Raw genomic sequence first — 13,693 nt, 5'->3', positions numbered from 1 at the left:
AGTATGTTGAGGGGGAGTCTGACTCACTGCCTGAGATACGCTTGCATTCTAGTTGTCAAAGGTGCTAGAATGAGGGACCACACTAATTCTGGTAGTAGAGTTTTGTGTATGCCTAAATACTTAAAACTCTGTCCCCAAAGGGGGATTTGGTTCGGCCATTGTGTGATGTTGTTGGCGCCCGTAAGGTGCACCAAGAGGGACATGGACCAATCTACATGCAGGCTAGAGGGCTGGACACACAGATCGAACAGCATATGAAGAATACGTGGGCCCGTAAAATCCAGATGAGCCCCAAAAGAACAGCACATCATCGACATATAACGGTATGCACCATCTCCCCACAGGAATATTAGCAGTTGGGCATCACTGCAGGCCCATGTCGCAAGCGGCTCTATAGCTATAAGAGGTGACAATGGATAACCCTGTTGGATGCGCTTACTCATGGGGAATGGATCCGATAGGGCACCATTGGCCCGCACCTGGGCCTTAGGCGTCATATTCAGGACTCGTATGTATGATAAAAATCTGTTTCCAAATCCCATTCGGTTTAGCACATCCATCAAAAGTCTGAATCAAGTGCATGAAACGCCTTCTCGGAGTCAAGCAACATGAATGAGTTTCACCCTTTATCCTATTGTTATATGCCACTCCCCAATGGTATTCAATTGGGAACCTGTCTGGACCTGAAGTCTTGCCAGTAAGTATATCTGAGAGAGCAATATTGAGTTCTTCCTCTGTAAAGGGTTGATCAAGTTTCTCTCTCACAGCACTGCGAGAGGCAGGTCTCTAATTCGGGGAAATCAGTCTGTCTGGGTGGTTGCTCCCATTAGAGGAAGCCATAGTAGTTCGCAAAAACCATTGTAATCTCTTGGGTTCCCTCTGTTTTCTTGACCTGATGATTTATTACCCTTGGAATCACTCTCTCTACTACCCCGAGTAGCCAGCCAATAGAGTAATTTTCTGGACTCATCTCCCCACTCATCTATCCTACTCTGCATGATCATCCAGCATTGTCGAACATTCTGCAGGGACAGCTGTTGCAATGCCACCCTGGCAAGTGTGTTGTTGTGTTTGCTCACTGGGCCTTAAAACTCCTTCCCAATAGGACTAGGGCTTTTACTAGGATCTTTAGCCTCTAGCTTCCGTCAATATGTGTTGGTCTTCTGGTGGATCTTGTTCTGTGCGGAAAGGGACTGGAATATTCGGAGGCTGAGCAATTACCAAATAAAGACCAGGAATATGATAATTGCTACTCTCATATATTTATCTTTCATCGCTTTAGGAAGTCTATTTTCAGAATTAAAAGATGTATCAAGCATAGGGCATACCCACAACCAAATTATATATCAGAATCAGCAGAGTTCAGTTATATCTCAAAGTTTAGTATCTCATTCAAAGCAAAAAAAAAAGATTTAATTAAATGACATACAATCCTATTTTAAACTATTTTGATTTAATAAAGTGAATATCAAACTCTGCGCAATCCAAAGATGAAGGGATAAATCTTTCTCAGCCGATGGCGATATAGCATTGGGATCAATAGGAAATCTGTTAAGCCTCATACAAACCCATGAGAAAATTCAATAGTTCCAAGTGAGCAGTTCCAGATTGTTAAAAATAGGAAATCTGTCTCAGTCTGTCAAAGTCACAGCAGCATGACGTGAACCCTTTCAGCTGATAAGGTTCCACCTTGCTAGCTTACCACCTGGCAGCAGGTCACAGTATTTCATCACACTTCACCTTGTCCTTAGATGTCCAAGTCGTTAGTCTTCATTGCTGCAAAATGGGTGAACAAGCAAATCAAACAAACAGGCACACACAGTTCAGTTCCAAAATCTGAGCAATTATACTCCAGGAGTTAAGGATTAACACCCCTTGAAATCATCAGGAGTTTCAGAACACTCTGTCCTAATGATCGTCTTCCATAGGATGGAGATGATGTAGTAGGTAAAAATATGCAATCCAGTAGAATTAAGTAAGGCAGGATACGTAGCTTCTTTTTAAGCTACTGCAAGTTTTAGTCATATGAACAATAAGATAATTTCATACAGTAAGCAAAATCATGCTTTCAAACTTCTGTGAGTTAGTTCTCAAGCATCTGTTCTGGCATGCAACAGTTTCTGTTCCAAGTTTAGTCGAGCTGTGCTGTGGATGTTAAAGGAAGCAATTGAAAATTAGAGCAAAAGTTGCAACTTTATGCCTCTTCATTTGTAGGATGCCATGCCCCAAGTCTCCATACTGGCCTATGGATAGTGTCCAGGCCTCACTGTAGAATGTTCCTGAAGTACACCCTTGATGTTCTCCGATAAGATAGTTTTGCCAACCTTTTCCTCGTTTGGCGTGCATGCACCCGTTTCAGTGCGCCATTCCTTTTGCACCAAGGTATCTTTCAATCAACTGTGTTGGCCTGCTGGTTTAGCAGGTCGCAGCAGGTTGCACAGCCGTATGCACGTTTGTGTCTCAACATAACACAATTTCACCCAAGTAATCAAATTTAGTCAGTTTATTTTTCTTCACTTTTCATCATAATTTTTCACATCTTTTTCACCACGTCAAAAGCGGTTAAGTTCGTTACATATTTTTGGCGTGTAACTGTTCTATGTATTGCCCATCCAGGCCTATACATGAACATATTCCGAACTTTCTTCCACTTGATTCTATGCGTATCCTACTCAATGCATTTCGGTTAAAAAACCTTCATCAGGAGTATCTGCAAATTATAAAAATGTCCTTATAAGTCACATTTCATTTCCGTGCCACATGATCTAAATTAACAATCCCCCTCAGTTCCCATGCTTCTGTTAGTGCAAAACAGGTTGTGCATAAAGTGACTCCCTACAGTTTTATCGTGCATCAAATATAATGTCTAATTCACCCTCTCCCTCCTGACTTAAACACTCTTCCGAAAAAAAAAAGAAATCAAACAGAACTTGTTTCTTTGACCTCATGTCCCAAAAATAACCTGCCCCTTAACCTCCGAACATAATCCCCTTTCAACCTTATAACACCTTAGTGACATTCTTAAACTACCGCCCCACGAGGCCGTACTCCATCACTTCCCTATCTTGGGTGTAACACCATGTTCTACCCCCATGCATACCTGATATAAACAACGCAACTCTTGAACCTCCTCTTGCACGCTCGTTGTTGCTTGTGAGCGACTATGCTATTTGTCCCAAATTTAAATAGATCCTACCCTCCCCACCTCTATGGTCATTGGTGCAAGACGGCTCACGTGTTCTCACCACCTCCCGCTCTAACAGGCTGATTCATCAAGCTAAATTGCGGGCGCAATAGCAGCGAAAATGCCATTGCGCCCGCAATTTCCCAAATCGGCATTCATGAAGAAAATAACCAAAGCGCTAACCAAAGATTGCGAATTCGCTAATATATTCTCAGAATCCCTGTAGGTTTGCGCCAAAGCACGGAATTAGAGAATAAATTTAGCGAATCCGCAATACAAGCGCAATCGGAATTCATGAAAATTCTCTAATAGCGAAAAACCTCAAATTCACCATTAGCGCCGCGCAAATTAAGGACAACCCAAAGCAGGTGGTAACCATAAAAGTGATTAGCGAAAATTTTGAAAAAACGTTGGCCAATCAGGAACAGGGAAAGGGCTGACCAAACACACATAAGGAGATGCAGCAGCAGCAGTTGGTGTCTCAGAATGCCAGGAATGTACATGCTGGTCAGGCGGCAAAGGCTACAGCGAGCAGCACGGAGGAGACGCAGAATACAGGAGAGGATATTCCGCCAGCGGATCACCCTGCTGGGACAAACCAGGGAGCAGATCTATGCGAAGTACCGGCTAAATGGGGCCATGATAATTCAACTCATACACGACCTTGACCCCCTGATGCAGCACCCAACAAGGCGGACCAATGCTGTGCCTACACATGTACAGGTATTGTGTAGCCTGCACCTCCTGGCCTCTGGGAGCTTCCAGGGGATAGTAGCGGCTGCAGGGGGGATATCCCAGCCCACCATGTCACGCTGCCTCCGGAGTTTTGTTGACGCAATGCTCACCCAGCTACACCGACACATCAAATTCCCCACCAGCCAACAGGAACTGGACTTGACAAAGTTAAACTTCTACAATGTGGCCCATTTCCCATCTGTGATAGGATGCATAGACTGCACCCACATTGCCATCTGCCCACCAGCTGCGACGGAGTACATGTACCGGAATCGGAAGTCATACCACTCCCTAAACATACAGATGGTCTGCAATGCCAAGACTATCATTACTGACATCGTGGCCCAGTACCCAGGGAGTACCCATGACTCTTTTATATTCCGGCACAGCGGCCTCCACACACGACTGGCCAGGGGAGAATTTGGGGAAGGACACCTACTTGGTAAGTACACATTGTCAACAATTACACATTGCAATGATGTAGCTGCGCAGCACAGGCACTCACCCTCTGCTCCTCTCATTCAGGAGACAGTGGCTACGCCCTCCGGGAATACCTCCTCACCCATACCTCAACCCGGCTACTCCACAGCAACGGCGGTACAATGTTTCTCACATACGGACAAGGAATTGTATCGAACGGACATTCGGGCTACTCAAGAGCCGGTTCCGCATACTGCACAAGACAGGTGGGGCCATGTACTACAGTCCTGATGTGTGCTGCCGCATTGTGGCTGTCTGCGCAATGTTACACAACATTGCAACCAAGCGCCGGATACCAGTAGAGATCTCTGGCAGTGAGTCTGAAGGGGACGACCGTCCACCAGCACATGTGCGTCATGCACGCGGGGAGAACCCTGCTGAAGGACACAGACGGCGCAACCACATCACTATGAACAGTTTCTGAAGCCCACAATCCACTCACCCAACAATCACTCCAGCATGGCAATGTAAATAATGACTGGAGGCCCATGTATGTTGCATGAATAAATATTATTGTTAAATCCACAATAATAACGTAATGTCTACATTCATAATATTGCAGCAGTATTGCGCCATACTGCTCCTAACTAGCCACTGGACATGCTTGTATCATCAGCATTATCTAGGAAATGTTCTAGTAACTCAATTGCGCCTCCGGCGCGCAGCCCCCAAACGACGCTCTGGCTCTTCCTCTGGGACGGCACGTGTCCCTGCAGTGGGCCTGGTGCTGCGGCGTAACACGCCAACCATTGAGGCAGACAGGCTGCTGACACTGGAGGCGCACTCACTGGTGTCGTCCCTCCCCACATTGCCTTCACCAGTAGGATGGAGTGCCAGTACGGCAGTGGTGACCTGCTCCAACACCCGTCCAACATCCTCGACACATTGTATTAGCTGCTGCTGCTGCGCCAGGCACCGTCGTGAGAGCTGGGAGGTGGCATTCCCCATTATGTAGTTTGAGCGGGTGTAGGCTGTCAGGCGCGTAAGGAGCTGCCGGTGGCGTCGGCGGGCGGAGTTGCGCTGCGATATGAGTGCAGCAGTGTTGGCCTCCATGGCTGCCGTCATGCGCTCAATCCTATCACCCACATTGGCCACATTGCGGCCAATTTTGTGTAGCTGCAGCTGAATGGCCCCTTGCCGTCGTGCCTGCTGTTGGTGAATGCGTAGCATCCGGCGCTCAGTGCTCATGCCTGGCATGCGCACAGCCATCCCCCTCCTGCCGCTGTGTGATGTGTCACGGTGGCGAGCCCTGACATGCCTGCTCTGCTGGCTGCCCACAGTGGGTGTGTGCACAGTCACCGCAGTTGATGCACCAGAAGTAGATGGTGCCGCTGGTGGTGGAGTTGTGGTTGGCAAAGGTGCAGCACCTGATGGTGCTGAAGCTGTTGGTCTTGCCCTGCCTGCAGGGTTAGGTGCTGCCGATGATGGTGCTGTTGGTGTTGCCCTGCCTGCAGGGTTAGGTGCTGCGCCGGATGGTGCTGGCGCTGTTGGTGGTGCCCTGCCTGCAGGGTTAGGTGCTGCGCCGGATGGTGCTGGCGCTGTTTGTCTTGCCCTGGCTGCAGGGTTAGGTGCTGCCAATGATGGTGCTGGTGCTGTTTGTCTTGCCCTGGCTGCAGGGTTAGGTGCTGCCAATGATGGTGCTGGCGCTGTTTGTCTTGCCCTGGCTGCAGGGTTAGGTGCTGCCAATGATGGTGCTGGAGCTGTTGGTGTTGGCCTGGCTGCGGTGTGTGGTGCTACGCCTGATGGTGCAGGAGGTGTTGGTGTTGGCACCTCCTCCGCATCCTCTTCTGACTCATCGATCTGCAGCATGTCGCTGTCGCTGCTGTAGTCGGCGCCACCTGTGAGGGGAATTGGACTTACATTAATAGCATGTATCTGTCACACGTACAGTTGCTACATGCATGCTGGTTGACATTCCCTGCCTGGCTTAGCGATAGCTTATTTTGGGATATGTGAGGCTGCATTGGGGTTCTTTTACATTATGGGCAGACTACATGTCCCACAATGCTTGTGGCCATGATCTTATGTGCATTGTTTGTATGACTTGGAATGTATATGGGAGGCTATAGGGCCATGACCAATGGTAGGGGACAGGGTCGCAGTCGCATGCCACTTACCTTGGCTGTCTTGGCTGGGTCGGGATGAGTCCAGGTTGGTGACACCTATGCACGCCTCTGTCTCAAGGGTGTCCTCCACGCGGTCCTCCATGGGGGTATTGGGAGGGACAGTAGGTTCTCCGCCCCCAGTACCAGATGTCTCGCCCAGCCTCTCTGCTACCCTCTCCTTGGCACGACCTCTGAGGTCGTACCACCTCTTCTTGAGCTCGTCCAGTGACCTGTGTGTCACGCCCACAGCGTTCACTTTAGCTGAGATTCCTAGCCAGATGCGACGTCTCCCTATCTCTGGCACCCTCCGGGAGTCCTTTCCAAAAAGTTTTGCGTGGTTTTCAACCACTCCCTCGATGAGCTGCTCCAACTCCTGCTCGGAAAACTTGAGCTTTCTCTTGCGCCCGGTGTCACTGGGCCCTGGTGCAGACTCCTCTGACATTGCTACTGTCGCTAATGGGTGAATTGCGCTACTTTGGAGGTGTCCCGGTAGGAGCTCTCTGTTTAGCTGCAGCCTCGCGATCAGCCTCGCTGTTCAGAATGGGGGTGGGAACTGCCTGCTTCCTGGTTGTGATGTCATCACGGCGCTCGAAAAGCGACTTCCCGTTGGTGCGATCTCGCTACTGGCGAGATGTCGCTAATGGGGATTTGCGATAGCGCTAAATAGAGACGGAATATCTGGGTAATAGCGAATTTTCGGCGATTTTATTTTCTCGCTATCGATTTTTGCGCCCGTGTGCGATTCGCTTTAATTACTCGCTAACTATGATGAATTCCGATCTGCGCCTTTCCATTTGCGATTCGCTGTGAATCGCGAGTTGAGAGTCGCAGTTTCCTTTCTTGATGAATCAGGCTGTATATCCTTACTACCGTTTGCATGTACAGACTCAATTACCCACAATCCTGTGCAAAATGTTGCTTCAAAATAAATATCCCATAGTAAAACAGTGCATCTTTTAAACGAGTAAATGAATAAATAAGCATCTATTGTGTGTGTCACATCCACGATCTGTGAAGTAAACAGTCCATCCTCATAATGTTCCTTGATCAAAACGTGAAAAAACTACTTTTGACGTGAAACGCGCTGTCGTATTTGAAACTCAATGGCTTGTCATGCTTTTTGTCAGTGTGCTGCCGGGAGGTGAAACGGCTTGTATTATAACTCACTGTAGAATGTTCCTGAAGCACACCCTTGATGTTCTCCGATACAGATAGTTTTGTCAACCTTTTCCTTGTTTGGCGTGCATGCACCCGTTTCAGTGCGCCGTTCCTTTTGCACCAAGGTATCTTTCGATCAACTGTGTTGGCCTGCTGGTTTAGCAGGTCGCAGCGGGTTGCACAGCCGTATGCACGTTTGTGTCTCAACATAACACAATTTCACCCAAGTAATCAATTTTAGTCCGTTTATTTTTCTTCACTTTTCATCATAATTTTTCACATCTTTTTCATCACGTCAAAAGCGGTTAAGTTCGTTACATATTTTTGGCGTGTAACTGTTTCTATGTATTACCCATCCAGGCCTATACATGAACATATTCCGAACTTTCTTCCACAGTGTCCGGGCCTCCCATTAGTAGCCCCATTGGCGAGTGGCCCGAGATCCTGCTGGGTAAAATAAAATAAAAGCTCATGTTGTGGCGGACATAGTTGCGGCGGGCAAAAAGAGATCAATGCATAACCTGGTTGTATGTGCTGTCATACATGTCTCAGGGCTATTGCTAGCTCAGATGTCTTTGAACGTGGGACAGGGCTCTGACCCGCTAGCCCAGAAGGCCGCACGAGCAGTCAGACACCATACATCTCCCACTGCTTTAATTCTCTGGAGGCTATAAATGCAGGCTGCATACATGGCCAATGATTTTGCCTACTCAAGTGGTGCCCCCAATAGGCACCTTCACCGCACTACCAGTCTCAGGCCATCCTTACAGTTCACATCTGCCGATCGGGCCATAGCACTTTATTACCACCCTGCCTCCAGCCTGCAGGACTCCCCTGGCAGGCCTTGCGTCCCAGCCTCGGTTGCGCCAAAGCCCTAGTGCTGAGCGGCAGATACCTCCTGTCCCCGCAGTGCTGTCACAGGGAACCTCCGATTTCCCAGGATCCCCGCTCTAATCCATTTCAGGCCTACAGCTCACACCTCTTACAACACGAATGTCATCTTAGGTGTGTTCGCCAGGCAGTCCATCAATTGTCAATTGTTTGTGGGGGCACAGCTGGGGCCCAGACCAGTTCCACAGAGGTCTCCTGAGGTGCATGCTATATAATAGGGTGTTTGAAGGACCAGATTGTCTGCAAACAACAGAATTACAGCAGATGCTAGATCCAGAGAGCCGGGAGCTCATGAAGAGACGTTCACCATTTTGGCCCTCTCAGCCACCCCCTTCATTTATGTAATATATTTATCCTGTAAAGCATCCAGGCTAGAATGGGCATTTCTCAGTTAAAAAAACAAGCAGTAGATCTAAAGAATAGAGATAGTCATCCTAGCCTAATGCTTACCAGAGGGTGCAGAATGTGATGTCAAAATAGCATTTTTTTATAGTTACTTTGTATTGGATTTTCCGTGGAAATATTCACCAAGCACAAAAAGACAATGGTATATCTCCCTTTCCAAAATTATAAAGCATATAATACAAGAGTGTACGTCACAACTGCAGATAAAGGACTTCGTCAAATATACAGAACTATTCAGCAGTAGACATATATATCTTGATAATTGAAAAACATTACGCGCTGTTCCTTATGCAGAATAGACATAAAAAAAACTACAGCTGAATCCCCCACAAAAGTAAAAAACTGCAACCTGGATACCTCCTGGTAATCCCATTATTCCTCCCTCTCCCCTTGACAAACTTCATCCAAAAGATTGACTGGGCTAATTGTCCGAAAGTTGCATTTGTGAAGAGACGTGATACTATAGAACCAAAGAGGAGTACGGTAGGAGTTGAAACCTACTGGCATGAGAGACAGAGAGTAAGCTGGTGTTCAGGCTATCATGACTTTGGTTATCCTCAAATTATACAGTGACAAGGTTATGTCAACCCTCACTATCTGAAGCCTTAGAACTCATCCTCAAAGAACGAAATTGCACCACATCAGATCAAACACTTGAAGTTGTTCTTCTAACTTGTATATCATTTTCCCTTAGGAGGCCATTTAGAACATTTTTCATAGCCACATCTCTACCACGAGGACAGTGCCTTTTTTCCAGTGCTGTAGGATACAGAGCTTAGCAACAACAGTGCTGTGGTGAACAATTACCTGTGTCAAGGGTGAGTTCTCGCTATTGTGAGCAACCATGGAGAAACACCGTCAGAGCTCCTAGGTCTCCCCCAATCTTGAACTGATGCTGCATTTCATTCCATACACTCGCCCGGTGAGATCGAATTTTCAGGCACTCCAATAGGATATGTACTTGTGGAGTCTCCCAAAATCTTTGCTTGGTGTGACCTGGAAGAAGACCAGTGCCACTGGTGTAGTGCTTTGTAATACCCAATTTAAGCGGTGCTTCCCCCAGTTGTTTGTCCTGGTGCTAAAGGTGTTCAGCTCAATCTTCCTCAGCATAATCAGCAATGCCCAATCTGGCAGATCACCATTCCCGCAGGTGGGACCGCAATGGGTATGATGGTATCCCACTGATAATTGTCTGGTACAGTCCCGAAACCACTCCTTTAAGGGTGCCCCATCGGAGTGTATTGAAGATTGTGCAAAAGTCATGGATTGGAGACTTAGAGTCAACCTTAAACAGTGTATCACTTGGCGGTGTTTCTAAATGTGTGCAGCGTAAGAGGATAAGCCATGCCTGCCTCTTGATAAATCTGGAGTCTACCATTTAACAGGAGGTGGTCCATAGTGCATATCTCTTTATCTGTTAAACATGTAGAACAGGAGATATCCAGTTTCAAAGATTTAAGGTAAGTATGGTGCCTAAAAGCATAAAGTGCCACTCCTCATTATCTGGCTGTGCAAGACCTGGTGAAAGTCACAAGTTCAGGCTTACCATGCTAGATCGCTGGCCGGAACAGGGACAACGTTAGTCCAGCTGTAAAAGTTACCTTGTAAAGTCTAGCGCAAAGAGTCCAGTTCACGGTGGAGACGGCCAAGAGGAGCAGGGAGAGCACTGTGGATGGTAATTTTTGTAATTTGAAGAGCAGGCCACATATTTGGGAGGGTCGTCACTTTAGAGCGAAGATCCTGTTGTTCATCAAGGACTGCTGTTGTTGGAGATTTGCATTGCCAGTTGTCAACAATGTAGCGTGAAGTGCAGCTCTCTTGTTGCCGGGGATCATTGATGGTTGCTGTAGCATGAAGGCTCAGGTTCACCAGAGCTTTGTGTTGGCAGTTGGAGTAGGTGGCACGATCTTTGCGCAAACAGGCCTGTTTGTGGTCGTAAACAGCCCAAAACCTCAGGATTACTCCTTTCCTTCAAGGAGGAGTTTAACTGATGACACACAAAAGGGTCCAGGACCTGAGGTATACATCTTGGGGATCAGAAACTCACTCCAGCAGAGAACAGCAGGGCTCAAGCAGGACCAGTTGCAGGTCCAGACAGGTCCAGCACAGCATGTCAGCTGAGCAGTTGCAGAGAGTCCTTTGGATGTTGGTATGTCCCAATACCATAAACATGAGGTCAGTCGGCTGACCCTTGTAGTCACTTCAGCCTGGGATGAAGGGTACAGGTCCAGTCTTCCTTCTCAAGCTTGGCAGGCCTCAAGTGACATGGCAGCAGTGCTTCCATCTACTGTAGTCTCCATAGGTCTAGAAGCACACTGAAGAGTGGGTCTTAGGGTGCCTTTTCTATACCTGGTACCCACTTTGAAGTGGTAGAGGTTTCTTGCGTTTCCCCCTACAGAGGTCTCTGGAATTTCCTGCCTCCCTGCCCTGGTTCCAGTCTGTTACGGGGGCACAATAGGCTAGTGGAAAGTCCTTTTTTGTGTGAGCTGAGCCAGTGTCTTTTAAGTGCAAGTGTGGTAGGTAAAATCTGCGCCCCATATCAAGTCAAAGATGGCCCACCCTGCCAAAACCCAGACCCTCCTTTGTGATACTGTCTAGGCAGAATACACATTGGCCAAATGCCAACCACCCCATGTGATGTGACCCTGTAACCGGCCACAGGTACCAAAAGGTTAGGAAAAGAAAATGCCAACTTTCTAAAAGTTGCATTTTCAGAATTGTGACTTAAAATCCAACTTTACCATTAAGAGGGTTTTAAATTACGATTTCTCAGACACTAAATATGAATTTCCTACTTGCTCTCAATCAAAGGTTACACTTATTAAATGCAATAAGGAAACCCAAGGTTATCCTATGGGAGAGGTAGGTCTCACAGTAGTGAAAACAGATTTAGGAGTTTTTCACTACCAGCACATGTTATACCTAAAACTACATCTCCAACTTTTTAAATACACTGGACCCTGCCCTATGGGCCATTTAAGACCTGCCCTAGGGGTGACTTATGTGTATTAACAAAGGAGGTATAGGCCTGATGAAAGGTTTATTTTGCTAGGTCAAAAATGACAGTTTAAAACTACACACACAGGCTGAATGGCAGGCCTGAGACAGGTTTAAAAGGTCTACTTGAGTGGGCGGCAAAATAGTGCTGCAGGCCCACTAGCAGCATTTAATGTATAGACCCTGGGTACCTGTAGTACCACTTTACTAGGGACTGACAAGCACATTAAATATGCTAATTGGGTGTAAGCTGATTTCACCATGTTTAAAGGAAAGAGTGCAAGCACTTTAGCTCTTTAGCACTTTAGCATGGGTAAAATGTGCAAATATGCAAATGTACTGAGTCATAAAGCCAACAACATCTAAGTTAGCAAAACAGGAGGGTTGAAGGCAAAAATGTTTGTGGGAAGACCACCTTAAGACTGACAAGTCTAACACATGTCCCTTCAGCTGGAAGTGGGTAGGACTACCCAACCTATTAGGAGTTCTCATCACCAAGGCAGAAGAACCTGGATAGACCATCAGCATTGGCATGGTCTGACCCGGGGTGGTGTTCCACTGTAAAGTCCATTCCCTGTAGGGAGATGCATCACCTTAACAGTTTGGTATTTTCACCCATCATTTTCATGAGCCATATGAGGGAGTCTGTAGTATGTCTGTACCTAGGAGTGAGTTCCAAACATTTATGGTCTCAGCTTCTATAGTGCCCAGACCACTGCAATCGCCTCCCTCTGAATAGTACTCCACCTCTGTTACCGAGAAAGTAACCTAATACTGATGAAGATTACAGGTTGGTCAAGGCCCTCGCCATTCAACTGTGCTAAGAGTACCCATATGCCATGCTCTGAAGCGTCTGTCTACACAATACATTTCTTTGAGAAGTCAGGAGCCTAGAGTACTGATCTTGAGTCTGGCATCCTTAAGGGTGTCGAAGGCTTGGTGACAGCCCTCTGTCTAGATCACCTTTTTAGGCTGCTTCTTGGAAGTCAGTTCAGTTAAGGGGGCAACAATGGTGCAATATCCCTAAACAAACATCCTGTAATAGCCGGTGAGGCTTAGGAATGCCCTCACCTCCGTCTGAGTTTTGATGAGTTGCCAGGATAGTCTCAATCTTGGCCTGGAGAGGTTGCACCAGGCCCATGTGTAAGCCCAGGGGTGGAGGAGAACAGGAAAGCAAACTAACCCAACAACTGCTGGCAGTCCCTCTGCTGGAGATAGAGTAGAGGAGAGGTTGACATCCTCAACTGACCCGTTGTGTTCCTGGGAGGATAGGAGTTAAGGGAGGGGTTCCCTTCCCTCTTCCATCCCATCATCTGTCACCAGGAGCATATTGACCTCAGACCTCTTCAAGGTGGCTTGAGGTAATTGATATGGAGCCCCCTTAGGGGGCTTAAAGGGGTTTTGTGGTCCACAAGGCAAGTGGCCTCCTCTTGCTCCATCTCCCACACTTTCTGGCCAGGCTGCAACTATACAAGAGTGGCCTTCTGGTTGTACCAGAGTTGCATGACTTCCTGGCTGCTCTCTAAATTCTCAGAAGCCTTCCTCCAGAATATCTAAGTCTACTTTCTGAGGGCCAGAATGTAGCTAACCACTTCCTGAGGAGAATTTCCTGGGAGCTTGCTCCCACTTCTTTTTTACCAGATGGAGAGGTCCCCTCCAATGTGACCATAGAGGAGTTCAAATGGGCTAAACCCAACTCCTTTCTGTATTAATTCCCTGTAGGTGAAGAGTAGGCATG

The 13,693-nt window shown here is 47.3% G+C and overlaps 1 protein-coding gene across 1 annotated transcript in view; it reads left to right on the top strand.

Annotated features, from left to right (window-relative positions):
* Window positions 1-9,664, top strand: part of LOC144769033 (uncharacterized) — a 54,873-nt gene extending 45,209 nt beyond the window's left edge. Inside the window, exon 4 of the mRNA XM_078653028.1 lies at window positions 9,653-9,664. Coding sequence (XP_078509154.1) covers window positions 9,653-9,664 — 12 coding nt within the window. The remainder of the gene's footprint in view (window positions 1-9,652) is intronic.
* The last annotated feature ends 4,029 nt before the right edge of the window (window positions 9,665-13,693 follow it).

The sequence above is a fragment of the Lissotriton helveticus genome, chromosome 7 (genome assembly GCF_964261635.1).
Source record: "Lissotriton helveticus chromosome 7, aLisHel1.1, whole genome shotgun sequence".
NCBI lineage: Eukaryota > Metazoa > Chordata > Amphibia > Caudata > Salamandridae > Lissotriton > Lissotriton helveticus.
The sequence above is the reverse complement of the archived record's forward strand: the minus strand, read 5'-3'. Positions and strand labels throughout refer to the sequence as shown.